The sequence below is a fragment of the Chlorocebus sabaeus genome, chromosome 12, assembly GCF_047675955.1.
Source record: "Chlorocebus sabaeus isolate Y175 chromosome 12, mChlSab1.0.hap1, whole genome shotgun sequence".
In the NCBI taxonomy this organism is placed as follows: Eukaryota; Metazoa; Chordata; class Mammalia; order Primates; family Cercopithecidae; genus Chlorocebus; species Chlorocebus sabaeus.
This window is the reverse complement of record NC_132915.1, coordinates 83507046-83521910: the sequence shown is the minus strand read 5'-3', so window position 1 is coordinate 83521910 and position 14865 is coordinate 83507046. Positions and strand designations below refer to the sequence as shown.

Genomic DNA, 14865 nt, shown 5'->3' with positions numbered 1-14865 from the left:
CTGGCCTGAGCTAGACTTTTGAGTACCATTCTTCTCCCAAACATTCCCCGTGCAATTAATCACAGAATTTTGCATACCCTTCCTGCTATACATCCCGTGGATCTCTCATCTCTCTCAATCCCTGGTGCCTCCGCCCTAATCCGAGACGCCATCAGTTCTCCCTGGCCGAGGGTAATAGCTCCATACTGCCCCCTGCCTCTCACCTTGCCTTCCTCCTCACCATTCTCCCCTATGAGGCCAGCATCAGCAACACCCATCAATACCTGCGCTCAGGATAAAGTCACACTTCTTCCTACAGCTTCTCAAGACCAGCGCTGTCTGATCCTGAACACACCTCCAGCTTCATCTCATGCTCTGTTCCCCTTCCTTGTCTTCCCACCTACGCTGGCCTGCGTTAGGGTCCCCACCTAGAACAATCCTTACATCCCAAGCCTCCCCTGCCTCAGAAACTCTCCCCAGGTCCTCCCAGTAGGCGCTCTCATTAGGCCCTTTGTCACCACTGTCATCGATTTATTATATGCTGTTCATGACTAGTATCCTGGCCCCACATTAGACTGTCAGCTCTGTCTGGTGAGGATCATGCTGTTTGATGAGCCGGGAAGTAGAGGACATCTGAGATCTACCTAACCAGACCCCATTCACTTGAGGAACTAACCTTCCCTCTCTCATTCTCAAGCCAGGTGATTCACAAGGAACCGACCCATCTCCTGCTCCAGGGAAAGGCATATGACCCAGGACTCAGTCCATTAGTTTAACCCATCCCACTGTCCTCAGTGGCTGGGATGGGCTTGTGATCCTACTTGGGCCAATGAGGCTCAGGCCCAGGGACTTTGATGAAATGATTGAGGGAGTCCAACTCCAAGGCCATGGCCATAACCCTGGCCCTTCTGGCAGCAGCACTGTTACCACTAAGGGAGTGAGCTAACACCTAAGTAAATAGAACCAAGAGATGAAGAGGCTGAGGCCAGTTCTCAGTGACATTGCTCAAGGGTCTGAATCCATCTAGGCCTGAAGGCTATCCCTCCTAATCCAGTAAATTCCATTTACTGCTAGAAGCTAATCTGAGTTGGGTTTTTGTCACTTATGCATACTGCATTGCCAGTACTTAGCACAGTGTTTGATGCACATTAGGCACTGTAAACTTCTTTGCTCACTCACACAGTCATTCAACAAACACTCAGCAGTGTGAAGGTGACCGCGTGTGTTCTATAAGAAGAGTCATCATGGCTGCTGTTGACAGAGGTGACTACATGGACAGGAGTAGGAAGAGGGAGACCCACAAGAAGCAATGCAGCAGTCCCAGTGACAAAGAGGAGGCCTGAAGAGGGTGGCTGAGACCAAGGGAAGAAGAGGGAGGGGAAGAGTCCCAACTCTAAATTCACTGGAGAACGTTCTCTCTGACAATCCCTGCCCGTCTCCGGCCTCAGTAGCCCAGTCTGTTTCAGATCCATCGTCCTAGCATCCCCAAGCTTTCCCCCACTGATTACAGAGTCCCTGCCTGTTGATACTCAACACTGTCACTGGAAAGTACTGAGGGGAAGGGCAGGGTGGGCTCTGGGGTTGGGACCCAACAGGCAGGGAGTATAGTATAGCAGCTAAGGACACAGGCTGTGGAGCCAGGTGCTCGGGATTAGAACCTGGCCTGCACCTCCTAACTAGGAGACCTTGTATAATCTGCTCAATCTCTCTTTTCCTTTGTTTTCTCATCTATGAAATGGGGATAATAACAATAGTGCTGGGAAGATTATATATTATCACAGAAAGAAAGCACATTTTAATGTTAGGCACCATCATTATTATTATTATTATTATTATTATTATTATTATTATTTGTAGTAGGAAGTCCAGAAAGAGGAGATTGAATACATAGAATAGAAACCATTCCTAAATTAATAGAAAATTCCCCTGAACTAAAGGAAGACTTGGGTCTTCAGACTGAAAGGACTTACCTAGTTAGGACCAGGAAAAATTACCAAAAGAAAACAAACAACTAGAAATAATCTAGGGAAATTTCTGAATTCCAAAGATTGGAAAGAGGAATCCTGGTTGTTTCCATAAATAAATTTTAGAGAATCAAGGAAAAACTGCTCTTAAAACACTAAATACTGGGGAAACCATAGAACACTGCTCTCAGGCTTCTGGGAGAGAAGGACAATTCACTCAGAAATTTCTATTCAAGCAAACTATGACTCAAACATGAGGACAAATATTTTCAGGCTTACCAGGATAAGAAAGGATACCGCCCACAGACCCTTTCTGGAAAAATTACTCAAGAAAGCTCTACAGACAAAAATGAATTAAAATCGAGAAGTCAAGAATGAGATGATGTGGTATGTGAGAGACAGAGGCAAGCCATGAAAACGGAAACATTTAGAGCCTTAACTACTGATAACTAAAAGTGCAATTTTAAGTAAATGATTCTTAAAACAGAATGGTGCTAATGTTTAAAAATAGTCACAACCGGCCGGGCATGGTGGCTTACACCTGTAATTCTAGCACTTTGGGAGGCCAAGGCAGGCAGATCACAAGGTCAGGAGTTCAAGACCAGCCTGACCAACACGGTAAAACCCTGTCTACTAAAAATACAAAAATTAGCTGGGCGTAGTGGCAGGCGCCTGTAATCCCAGCTACTCAGAAGGCTGAGGCAGGAAAATCACTTGAACCCGAGAGGTGGAGGTTGCAGGAGCTGAGATCGCACCACAACCGGAAACTGAAATTCCAGATAATTAGAACAATACCTAGGAGGTATGGAGGAAAGCGGAGAAGTATGGTCCAGCCGACATGATCATTATGGGTTAGAGGCCATGAGGACAGGCTACTATGGATCTGGTGTCATTCCTAATGTTGAAATATGTTTGTGACAAAGGTAACGGTAAAGCCACTAGCAGACTAGAATTAGGATGTGTAACTCCAAAGGAAATTTTGCAGAAGAATAATAGGGGTTGGCCTTGGGATGTTTACTACTAAACCATATTCTGAAGCTAAAGTCATTAAGTCTAACCTGATGTAGGAATAGACAGATCAATGAGGGAGATGAGAGAGCTTAGAAGACAAACCACCTATATGTGGAAATTTGGTCTATGATAAGTGAAGAAAGGAAAGACAATTCAAAAAAATTGGGTTGGAAATGCTGGCCAAACCATTTGGGGGAAAAAACTAATAAGAGTTCCATCTGACACCAGGCACTAAATTAATTGCAGATGAATTTAAAATATAAATGCAAAAAATAAAAGAATAAAAGTACCTGAATAAAATTTAGATGAATATTTCTCATAATCTAGGGGTAGGAAAGACCTTAGAAAACATAGGTGCTCCCAACCCCCCCAAAAAAACTTGATTACAAAAAAAGTTTACTTCTAAATGATAAAAGATACTATAAAGTTAGAAGGCAAATGACAAACTAGAAAAATAATTATAACCCATATAATAAGCACATGATTAATATTCTAACCACATAAAGAGCTCTTACAAATGAGATAATGCCTCAGTCAAAAACTGGGCAAATGACATGAACTGACAAGTCAAAGCAGAAATATAGGTGACTGATCAATATAAAAAGAGGCTGGGCGCAGTGGCTCATGCCTATAATTCCAGCACTTTGGGAGGCTGAGGTGGGTGGATCACTTGAGGTCAGAAGTTCAAGACCAGCCTGACCAACATGGTGAAACTCCATCTCTACTAAAAATACAAAAATGTAGCTGAGTATGGTGGCATGTGCCTGTAATCCCAGTTACTCAGGAGGCTGAGGCAGGAGAATCGCTTGAACCCGGAAGGTGGAGGTTGCAGTGAGCCGAGATGGCGCCACCACACTCCAGCCTCTGTGACAGAGCAAGACTCCATCTCAAAAAATAAAATAAAATGAATCTCAACCTCACTAATAATGAAATAAATGTAAATTAAGATTAAATATATATTTTCACTTCTTGTACCAACAAAGAATTAAAAGCAATTTAACATTCCATTTTATGTAGGGTGAACTCTCATTCACTGTGAGTAGGAATGCAAATTGTACATGTACTTAACCTCTATTCCTTTGGTTTCTCAATTATAAAATGGGATAAGAACAATACTGTTGGGGAGATGACATGTGTAAACAGAAGGAAAGCATTTTTAGAGCACTTCGGCAGTGTGTGCCACACTCTCTCCTAACAGAAAAGTGCAGCAAGATATTTATTGCAACATTGCTCAGAATATCAAAACATTACAAACAATCTAATCATGCATCAGTACATTAAATACATTATGGTAACTGGGACTACAGGTGCCTGCCACCACACCCAGCTTTTATACATATATATACATATATTTTTAGTAGAGACAGGTTTTCACCACGTTGCCCAGGCTGGTCTTGAACTCTGGACTCTGGATCGGCCCGCCTCAGCCTCCCAAAGTGCTGGGATTACAGACTTGAGCCACCGCGCCCAGCAGTACAGCCACTTTGGAAAACAGTCTGGTAGTTTCTCAAAAAGTTAAACATTAGTTACCATTTGGCCCAGCAATTCCACTCCTAGGTATACACGTAAGAGAAATAAAAATATATGTCCATACAAAAAAACTTGCACACAGATATGTATGGCAGCATTACACAGAATAGCCAAAAGGTGTAAACAACCCAAATGTCCATCAACTGATGAACGATTAAACAAAATGTGATATTCTATACAACAGAATCTTATTCAGCCATGAAAAGGAATTAGGTGCTGATACATGCTACAACATGGATGATCCTGAAAACATTACGCTATATGAAAGAAGCCAGTCACAAAAGTCCAAATATTATATAATTCCCTTTATATGAAATGTCCAATATAGGCAAATCTACAGAGACGAAAAGTATCAACTAATGGTCGCTTCGGGTTAGAGGAGATGGGGGAATTAATGGATGATAGCTAAGTAGCATGATTTCTTTTTGAGATAATGAAAATGTTCTAAAATTGATTGTGGTGATGGTTACACGAGTGTGTGAATACACAAAAAATTATTGAATTGTGTACTTTAAATGGGTGAATTGTATGGCATTTGAATTAAATCTCAATAAAACTACTCTAAAACAAATTATAGATATGACTAATAAGTCAGAAACATCTGTAGTTTAAAGAAATTATAAAAATAAAAGGCTAACATACAAATATCCTTATTATAGAAAGAGCTCTTTGTGAATTAATAATTAAACTATAAAAGTCTCAATAGAAAAATGAGCAAAAGACTTGCACAGGCTATTCCCAAAAGAGGCAACACAAGTGACTAGAAGGCATATAAATAAATGTTTAACATCTTTAATAATGAAAAAAAGAACCTATTAAAAAATGTAACAATATACCGTGTTGGTAATGATGAGGGGGAATAAACATTTTCTTATCCAGACTATCTCAGTTTGCTTGATTTGACAAGATTTTCAGTGCTAAAAAGGGAAAATCCAGGCAAAGCAGGATGAGCTGGTCAATCTAGATGAGATTAGAAATCAGTACAAACTTTCTGCAGGGTAATTTGGCAATAGGATCAATAATCTATTTTATAAATATATAACCTTTGACCCAAAACTCTACTAACAGGCGTTTATTCTAACAAAACACTCATTCATTCAACAAATACTTGTTTATTTCATTCCTTTTTGAAATGAAGTTTCACTCTGTTGCCCAGGCTGGAATGCAGTGGCACAATCTCGGCTCACTGCAACCTCCACATCCCAAGTTCAAGCGATTCTCCCACCTCAACCTCCCCAGTAGCTGGGACTACAGGCATGCACCACCATGCCTGGCTAATTTTTGTATTTTTTGGTAGAGACAGTGTTTCACCAAATTGGCTAGGCTGGTCTCGAACTCCTGACTTCAGTGATCCACCCACCTTGGCCTCCCAAAGTGATGGGATTACAGGCATGAGCCACTGCACCCAACAAATATTTATTTAGAGTCAAATGTGTATTAGGTGTTGAGCTGGATGCTGGTGATGCCAAGATACACCTAAGAGGATTTTTTTTTTTTTCATTCAGAGACAGGGTCTCACTGCTGGAATGCAGTGGTGTAATCATAGCTCACTGTAACCTCGAACTCAGGCTCAAGCCATCCTCCCACCTCAGCCTCCTGTACAAGGACTTTTATCTGAGGTTTTTGTAACAAAGAAAAATTGCAAGCAACCTGAATGATAAACAACCGAAGATTACTTAAATAAAGCATGTTTCATCTACACAATGAAATACTCCACAGGCACTAAAAATGATGTTGTAGAAGAATATTTATTGAAATGGAAACATGGATACACTACGCTGTTAAATGGGGGAGAAAAAGCAGGTTAGAAAATTGCACCAGTAACCCCAATTTGCAAATAAGATATATGTATGTATAAACGATTGCCTGACAGGACACATTCCAAAATGTTAACAGTGGTTTATCTCTGGGTGCTGGGATTAAGGATGAACTTCATTCCCTGTTCCTGGTTCATCTGTATGAAATGTTTTCTTCATAATAAACATCAATCACATGGATTACTTTTGCTACAACACAACAACAACAACAACAACAAAAGTCAACTGCATTAAAACAAACAAACAAAGAATAAAACAACTTCCCATGCCCCATGAGTGGAGGCCCCAAGGAAGGGGGTTATAGAAAGTCAGATACATGTTCATGGCTTGGTTTTGCAACAAGAGCTACTATTAAGTACCTACTGCATGCCAGGCATTACAACAGATCCCCTTTGATCTTCACAAGACCCCAGTGAAATCAGCGTTCTTGTCTCATTTTACAGATGTTCTGTGACCCACCAGTAATCCCACGGCTAGTGAGAGGAAGAGCTAGGATTTGAACCCTGGCCTGTCTGTCTCTAAACCTGCAGGAGCCTGCTACCACCTCAGCTGCCTCTGTTCCTGGGGAGGGGCAGGGAAAGGTCCTAAGCTACTAAGGCCTGTGTCCTGCAGGCCAGATCTAGGCTGGTCCTTGTCCTCCCTCCCTGCAGGCAGTCCAAAGAAAGGAGGACAAGTCAGCAAGGGAGGGGACACCAGCAAGAGGAGGTGTGGCACGGACAGTCGGCTGGCTGAGGTCAGGGCTCAGGATGGGCTAGCTAGGGACTCCTCGCCTGCCAGGCGACTCTCAGGAAGCCTGACCACATCCGGTCCCAGGAGTTCCCAGGCTCTGTGCACCCAAAGGCAGTGACAGCAAACCTCACAAGGCCTGCAGCCACTGTGCTGAAACAGCCAGGGAAAAACGGCCTGCCAACTGGGCCCTTCTCCCTGGGTTTGCTCGCCACCAGCCAGTGCTTTCTGCTCTCCGGGCCTCCAGGGCCCTCCTCGCCTATATGAGGAGGGGGTGTGAGAGCTGATGGCTCCAGGACCCTCCCAGATGGAATTATGTGACTCCATGGGACTTGCGCACATCAGGCCTGGCAGGAAGACGAAGGGGGTGAGGTCTCCCCACCCAGCTCCTAAAGGAGCCCCCTCCTCTTCCCCTCAGCTCCATTCCCACTGCTATTTTTAGAACAGACCTCAGGGAACGTCTCCACCAGTCCAGCCATGCTCCTAGCTGCAGGTAAAACACAGCAGCCCCATTCATTCTACTCCAGCAAGCACATGCCAGGAATTTACAGACAAGCCAGAGGACTAGACAACCTCTCCCCGCGCCATTAGCTGAGCTGCTTTCTCACTATTTCCATTACAGCCCAACATGGTGACTTGTATTTCCTAAGGCCAACACAGTGAGTCGCTGAGTGAGACAACTCTGAGACCATCGTGCCCCTCCTCCACCCCCAGCCCAGCAGAATCTTCAGAAGTCACCAACTACATGCCCTTGGCCAAGTTTCTGCCTCTTTCACTTGGTTTCTACAATCTAGCTTGTTAATCAATTGATCTCAGTGAGGGAGGGAGGAGGCTTTCCAGCTCCATGTTCAAAGTTTCTATGGTTCTAGCAATATTCTAGTCACTCATAAAATAAATGTTATATTCCCAAAGTCCACCTGAGTATTGATTATAGGCCTCTGAATGCATTTTCCCACTCAAAAGTATGTTATAAATGGTGGTCAGCTTCCTAGGCCAGCCTACTTAACCTTTAATAGTCTTCCATCAAGTAGAAACAGTAGAAAACCATATTGCAATAATAGACTTAAACCAAAACAGAAACCCACTAACATTTAGGACAATTTTTTTGAAAATTTATCTTGGGTAGGGTTATCCCAGCAGAAGTGGGTAGGTACTAAAGGTAATGAAAAAGTCAATGGCAGCTTATGGGGAAGAGTCTGAAGGAGACTTCTGACCACACCAGAAATGAAAGGACTGCAAACCAGTGACCACAAATTCCACACGGAAATTAGCCTGATGCCTTGGACTGGGAGTTGGAAAGGTTAAAGAATGTACTTGCATACATATTCGGTTGGTGCCAAAGTAATTGCAGTTCTCATCATTACTTTTAATGGAAAACACCACAATTACTTTTGCGCCAACCTATATATACGTGAAGTTGAAACAAAAGAGTTCAGTGTGTGTGTCCAGCCACCTGAGCAGAAAGGAAGGAGGGAATGGGAAGATACAGGGTTGGAGAGCCCGTCTTGTGCTGGCCTCCCACGAGGGAGGCTGGAAGAGGCACCTCTAGGAGAGAGGAGGCAGTAATGTGCTCATAATTTGGGTGTCTGTGATGAGGACCACTTTCTGTCTAAAATATACCTATGTGTGATGAGTACATGATGAATATTCACCAGGAACAACATTTGCATAGGGCCATACACATATACTCTGTTTCAATGTGAAAACTAAAATGCCTGTTCCCTTTCTTCTTTTCGCCTGGTATTAGAGTACCGAGGCTTTGCAGTCTGCCCATTCTCCCCTCTGAAATCCCTCATGGAACTGTTTCTATGGAATACGTATGTGTCTCTAGACAGTGACTGTGATGAAGAACCTAGCCAATTCTCCCCCTAGACCAGGATCTCCACCTTTTCTGAGGGGAGTAGCTACTTTATCATACTCATCTTTATTGTTATATCCTGATAATCTGGAATCAGACGACTCCTGGAGACCATCTGAATTCAACTCCCTCATTTTTCTTGGTAAAGGAACGGATGATCAGAGATGTGAAGCAATTTACTCAAGGTCACATGGTGAGTACCAGCAAAATCAGGACTCGAGGCAAGATTTTCAGAATCGCCCTCTGGTTTTCTCTGCGAGCAAGGGGCCCGGTGAGAGGTAAGCTCCGCAACCCATAGCAGCAGCTCCAACTGGGTTTCCTTTCCCTCTGGGAATTCCCCAGCGTCAGTGTGGGAACACGGTGGTATCCATGACCCTGAAGTGAAACTGGTCAGACCTTCATAAACCAAGTGTAGATCCATGTTCTGGTCTCCACAAAGCTGAGGTGCAACAGAAAAAGCTCTGAATCCAAAGAATCAGGAGACGTGAGCTCTGGTCCTGGCTCTGATACTAACCTTTCTCATGATCCTGGCCAGGTCATTTCTCTTTTTGCACCTGTTTCCTCGTCTAGTTCTAGAATATAAGAGAGTTGAACTGGACAGCCTGATTCAATCCTACCTCTACGGAGCACCTACTATGGACCACACAACAATAGAACCAAAGACAAATAAAATATAACATCCACTTGCTCCCAAGAAGGAAGCTCATAGTCATCCAGGTGCTAAGGATGAATTGTGCTAAGGCAGAAAAAGTACTCTGCGAACCACGAAGGGGGAAGTCAGGACTCCTGATGCATGCCTGAGAAAGGTGTTCTCAGAGGAGCCACTAAGCCTCGAAGGTTGAGGATTACATCCGGCGGGGACAGCCAAGCAGGGCAGTCAACATCAGGCACATCAAACACCCTAACTGTGAATGTATACAGTGAGTTTAGAGAAGGGGAAATAGTGCGGTGTGGCTGGGCTCCAGGTGCAAAGCAGGAGTGTAGTGTTACCAAGGAGAGCCTGGAAAGCCAAGCTTTATTCTGAAGACAGTGGCCTCCCACAATGGTCTTTAAGCAGGAGTATAACAGCCCAGCCTCCCTGGCCCTCCCAGCTTGGATGGTCCGCACTTACAGGAAAGCTGTATAGCTAAATAATCCAAAGCAGGTATCCTGGAGCTGGGCTGCCCAAGTTTCAATCCTAGCCACCCACTAGCTGTGTGACCTTGGGCACGTTTCTTAACTTCTCTGAGACTCAGCGTCTTCATCTCTAAATTGGGCATAGTGAGAGTAAATGTATAACAGGGATAACACATCTCATAAGTCTGCATGAGGATTAGATGAGACAGGGTAGGTGAAAAGCTTGGCCCTGTGCCTGGCTACTCTTGTAAGAGCCCATCAGATTACCTTCTGGTATAATTCTACCTTTAAAACCAAGGATCTGGGCCCAACAGTTTGGAGGATGGATGGCTCTATTGAGAGAAAGTCTTCAGGGAAGAGAAGGCAAAGACAGGGTAGAGGGTAAGGTTGCACTGTCTTCTTCAGGAGCTAAAAAAAACAATAGCAAGACAGCTGAGACCAAGAGCAAGACAGCGAAGAAGGCAGTCTGTCCACCAATATGGCAGCAGCAGGGAACAGGGAGGAGAGCTGGAGGCTGCCTGGAAACAGCTTTTTAGGGAGAAGAGTCTGCATCTCTTGGGGGAGATGGCTGAAATCAGATCCAATTCCCTGTTATTCAGGGCTGAGAGTCTAAATCAGTCAATTAGCAAAACCTGGGCACAAAACCTGGCAGGTTCAGCATGGGCAGGAGCTCTCCCTGCCCTCAGCTGGTCTCAGGTCAAAGGCCTCCTTCCAGTACTTACGCTGGGCACAAGCCACCCTGAGCCTGAAGTTATACCTCTTTGCCTTTGGCCAACATTCCATCACTGCCAAGCACTTCAGGACTCTGTCTGCTGATCCTTTTGATGCCAAATTCAAAAGGGGAAGGGGTGTAAGCTACCCATTCCAGAGCTCCCCGAGAACCTGTCTTAAGGAGCTCAATCTGATCTCTCATTTTAGTCTTTTTTCAAATCTTGTGGGAAGCTATTGATCTTTTCAGCCTGTGCCACCCTCAGGAAAATGCATTCTGGAAGTTTATTCTCCACTGGGTGGAAATTAAGGCATCTCATTTTATTTATCCTAAAAGCATCCCCTCTACAGCTTGATGGGCCACAGCTTCTGACATGCTGGATATCCCTCTCTTGCCTCTTCCTGGAGATGATTGATTTCTCTTACTTCTATCCCTAAAAGGCAAACCTTTTTATCTGAAATGAGCGGTAGATGAGGTTCAAAGGCCTTGGCTTGAGGGCAAGCTTGGCCCTTGCCAGCTGTGTGACCTAGGATAAAACATCTAACTTCTCAGAGCCTTGGTCTCTTTCACCCATAAAACAAGGCTGCTGGGAGGCTGAGGGGAGATCATGCCTGGGGACCCCAGTTGCTGTCTCCAAAGTTCAGGCTCTCACTGTGGGGCTTTCACTGTGGGGAGTCCTTCCACATTGCAAAACTGCCTGCATCTTCACTTTGCAAAACCCTCTTGGTGCCTTGGTGCCATGTGTGACAAATGAGGACTTTGGTGGGAGAATTCATGGGGAAAAAATAAAGAATAAAAATATAAGACATATATAAATAAATGTCATTATTTCCAAAAGGTCTGCAATGTCCCAACTCCCAAATGGCCAAAAGACCCAGGTCAGCAGAGATCCAGGACTGATGGCTTACAGGATAGATGAAGAGTTTTAAAAGACCCAGAGCCTGAGGCATTAAAAACAAACAAACAAACAAACGTGAAAGTAGGATCAGAGAGTAGGGGGTGAGTGGTGAACTAAAGAATAACTTTGTATTCAAGTTGCACAGATGGTCTTTCCAACAATAAATGGTTGTGCTCCCATCCTCCCAGCTCCTGGGCCTAAGACACCAAACCAAGACAATTGGCCCATCAGGAAAGAGGCCATTGTGTGCTTCTTAGCATGATTTATGTAGTAGGGAGGGGCTCGGCAATGCTTCCCGTGACTATAGCTCTCAAGTGCAATTTCGATAGCTTGTTCATCATCCTGGACAGCTAGGATGGACTGGGATGCTGGACAGCAGTGGCCATCAGGTCATGTTTCATCTTTTTGAGCCTGTGGAACCAAATTAATTGTTCCATCGATTTGAGAGGCAGAGCAGCAACGGTGCTATGGCTCACCACAGTCACTGCCCAAGGCCCACCAGGAACTGATGTCTGCTTCCCTAACAGCTGGGCCTGGGACCCTGATGTGAGCATCTGCTCGACTCAGCAGCTTGTCAGGACAGGCTAGGTGAAAAGTCCTGTCCCCAGGGCTGTGTGCTGCATTCAGATTGTCCATTTCTTTGTGGCCAGAGCTTCTGTCCTCTGCACCTGTCTGGTAGACACAGGTAGGTCACCAGGTCCAGGAGAGACGAGCTTGCTGCCTTCCCAGACAGGTGAGTCTCCTGTGCCTCACATTCCCCTTATGTCATTTTGTAAGGGAATCAAATGAAATCAAAGTGCAGCTTGCTGTCTGCGCAGACCCAGCTGCTCAGCCTCTCACAATTCCCCCCGGCAGGCTGAGCCCTGGAGGACAGAGATACTGTGTATCACTGGTCCCAGTCCAAGCAGCGTCTACTCCCCTGCTGGGTGGGGGGCATTGCTCTGGTCACAGGCAGATCCAGCCCATCCCCTATTAGACTGCTGAGTCAATATGTCTGATCTTTCCTAGGTTGAGAGGAGGATAAGTGGGAGGTAAGGGGTGTATTCTCTTCTAGGCCACTATTTTTGGGGTTCAAGTGGCCATAGCAGCTGAGCAAGCTCACAGGGGCACAAGAACCTTTCTCTAAAGATGCTGAGGTCTTACACAACATGAAGAATGTCCACGGTCAGGCAGCCTCTCTGGCCTGAGCCAGTCCTCAGCCTCTCTGATCCTCTTTTCCTATGCAAGTGACTCTAATCCTCTTGATACACTTTTGCCCATGAGCCGTGCAGCAGGCAGTCAGTGGGGTGGGCTCATACTGCTGTCCCCTTGGTTGGTCTTCCTTCAGCCCTGTGGCAGGACAGTGTCCACTAGAGCTGCTAGGCCACCTCCAGCCTAGTCCCTGGCCCTTGGGAGCCCCACAGAAAGCAAGCCAAGTCAGTTTCCAGGGCACTGTGTGGCAGCTTCTATCACAATGCTCAGCATAGGATGGAAAGACAGCACAGCGGCCCCTCCTAAGGCCTGGGCAGCCGTGAACTCTCCCACCTAGCCCAGGCCGAGCACTCACTGCTCCCAACTTCCAGGAACATTCCTAGAACTCAGCACTGGCCCCCTACCCAGGCCTGGCCAAAAGGTGGCTCTGTGAGGAAGGTCCTAATCCTCACTCACATCCACTGAGAGAGGGGCCACTGAGGAGGAGGGTAGGCAGGGGGATGAGGCAGGGAGTCATCTCTTCTCCTCCAGAGCCTGGCATTCAGGCACCCACCTCCCCAGCTACCGTCCAGCACAAGCCACCAGGACAGACCTCACCTGGTTAACTGAACGAGCCCTCTAACTGATCTCACACCCACTTGGGTCCCTCCTATGTGTAAACTGATCTTGTAGAAATGTACCTGCAACTCCCTTCCTCAAAAGCCTTCAATGGCTCCCCAGTGTAACTAGAATGAAATCAACAAGACATCGACCACCAAACCCTGCACAGTCAGGCCCTCGCCCACTGTGTCTTGCCCCTCACTAAGCTCCAGCCACACTGGCCTGCTCACCATTCCTCCAGCCCGCTGAGCTCCTTCCCATCTCAGGGACTCTCCACGTGCTATTCCATCTACCAGGAACACTCTTCCCCAAGTCCAGGACTGGCTCCTTCCTCTCCAGCCCACAAGTCTAGGTTTAAAAGTTATGTCCTTTCCCATCTCTACCCCCACACACAGCAATCTAAGTACAATTCCCTCTTGAAGAAATCTGTGTTTTCCTTCATAGATGATCACAGCTTGCCATCACGTGTGTGCATGTGTGTGTGTTGGTGCTGACTTATTTAGTGCTCACTCCCAGCTGGACTGAAATCTTGATGACAGCGAGACCGTATCCGACTTTTTCTCCACAGTATACCCAGCTCCTAGCACAGAGCCTGGCATAAAGTAGATGCACCCCACATATCCATCGAATGAATGAGCCAATGTGTACAGGTGGAAAATGAGTGAATGGGCAGAGATGTCCTCTCACAGCAGCAGATCATGGCATTGTTCTTCATCAGGGTGACCTCTCCCAACCTCTCCTGCTGCCCCCAAGGCAGGTCCAGGAGCCATCACTGGAAGCCCAGATGTGGAATGTCCTCCTCCTCCTCCTCCTTGGAAGGAAGAAGCCTCTGAGTCCTCTCCTCTTGAGGCTTTCTGCTGCCAGTCTCTGCATGCCCACAAGGCCTCTCACACCACTGTGGTCCTTCTGTTGACGCACCCTTGGGACCACTCCCTTCAGATGACCCTAGGCCCACCATCTTGGTCCTCTGTTTTGGGTCCAGTTGAGGTGAGGTTACTGTGTGGTAGGGGATGCCCAAGAAAGGGTTAAGTTGCCAGAAGCAGAGTTCTGCCCTTGGGTTTGCTCAGCCAATCAGAGTCTGTCCTGATGAGGTAAAGCTTCTATCCTGGGTGGCATTGGTTGAGTTGACCGGCCCCATCTCCTGCTGGAGAGAGCCGAAAGGGTGGAGTTTCTGTGGAACCAGACAGAACTGGAATTAGCTCGCTTTCTACTCAGGCCGGGCTGCCTGACTGCAGGACCTGCCTCTGCTCCTTTCTAATGCACTCACCACCCTGGCATCTCCAGGGCTGTCTCTAGTGGCCCCAGTGGAGATGACAAGGTGGCACACACCTCACTGTCACATCTGGGAGAAGTCTTAGAGCCAGAGCAGACAAGGAGGCCTCAGTTTCCCTGCCTGGGCCCCTGGAATATGGCAGGTGTCTACCAGGAAGTGACATGGAGCAGTTGTCACATGTGCTCCGAGCACC

At 46.1% G+C, this 14865-nt stretch overlaps 1 protein-coding gene across 7 annotated transcripts in view; it reads right to left on the bottom strand.

The window, feature by feature from the left end:
* RGS3 (regulator of G protein signaling 3) overlaps nucleotides 1-14865 on the bottom strand; it is a 137414-nt gene that overhangs the window by 39219 nt on the left and 83330 nt on the right. For 2 of the 7 annotated variants that reach the window (XM_007968345.3, XM_037983901.2), the window contains one exon: nucleotides 6214-14570. The exons of the other annotated variants lie outside the window; for them this stretch is intronic. In XM_007968345.3, coding sequence (XP_007966536.1) covers nucleotides 14463-14570 — 108 coding nt within the window. In that variant the 3' untranslated portion in view covers nucleotides 6214-14462. Of the gene's footprint in view, nucleotides 1-6213; nucleotides 14571-14865 lie in introns of those variants that run through there. 7 annotated transcript variants of the gene reach the window in all.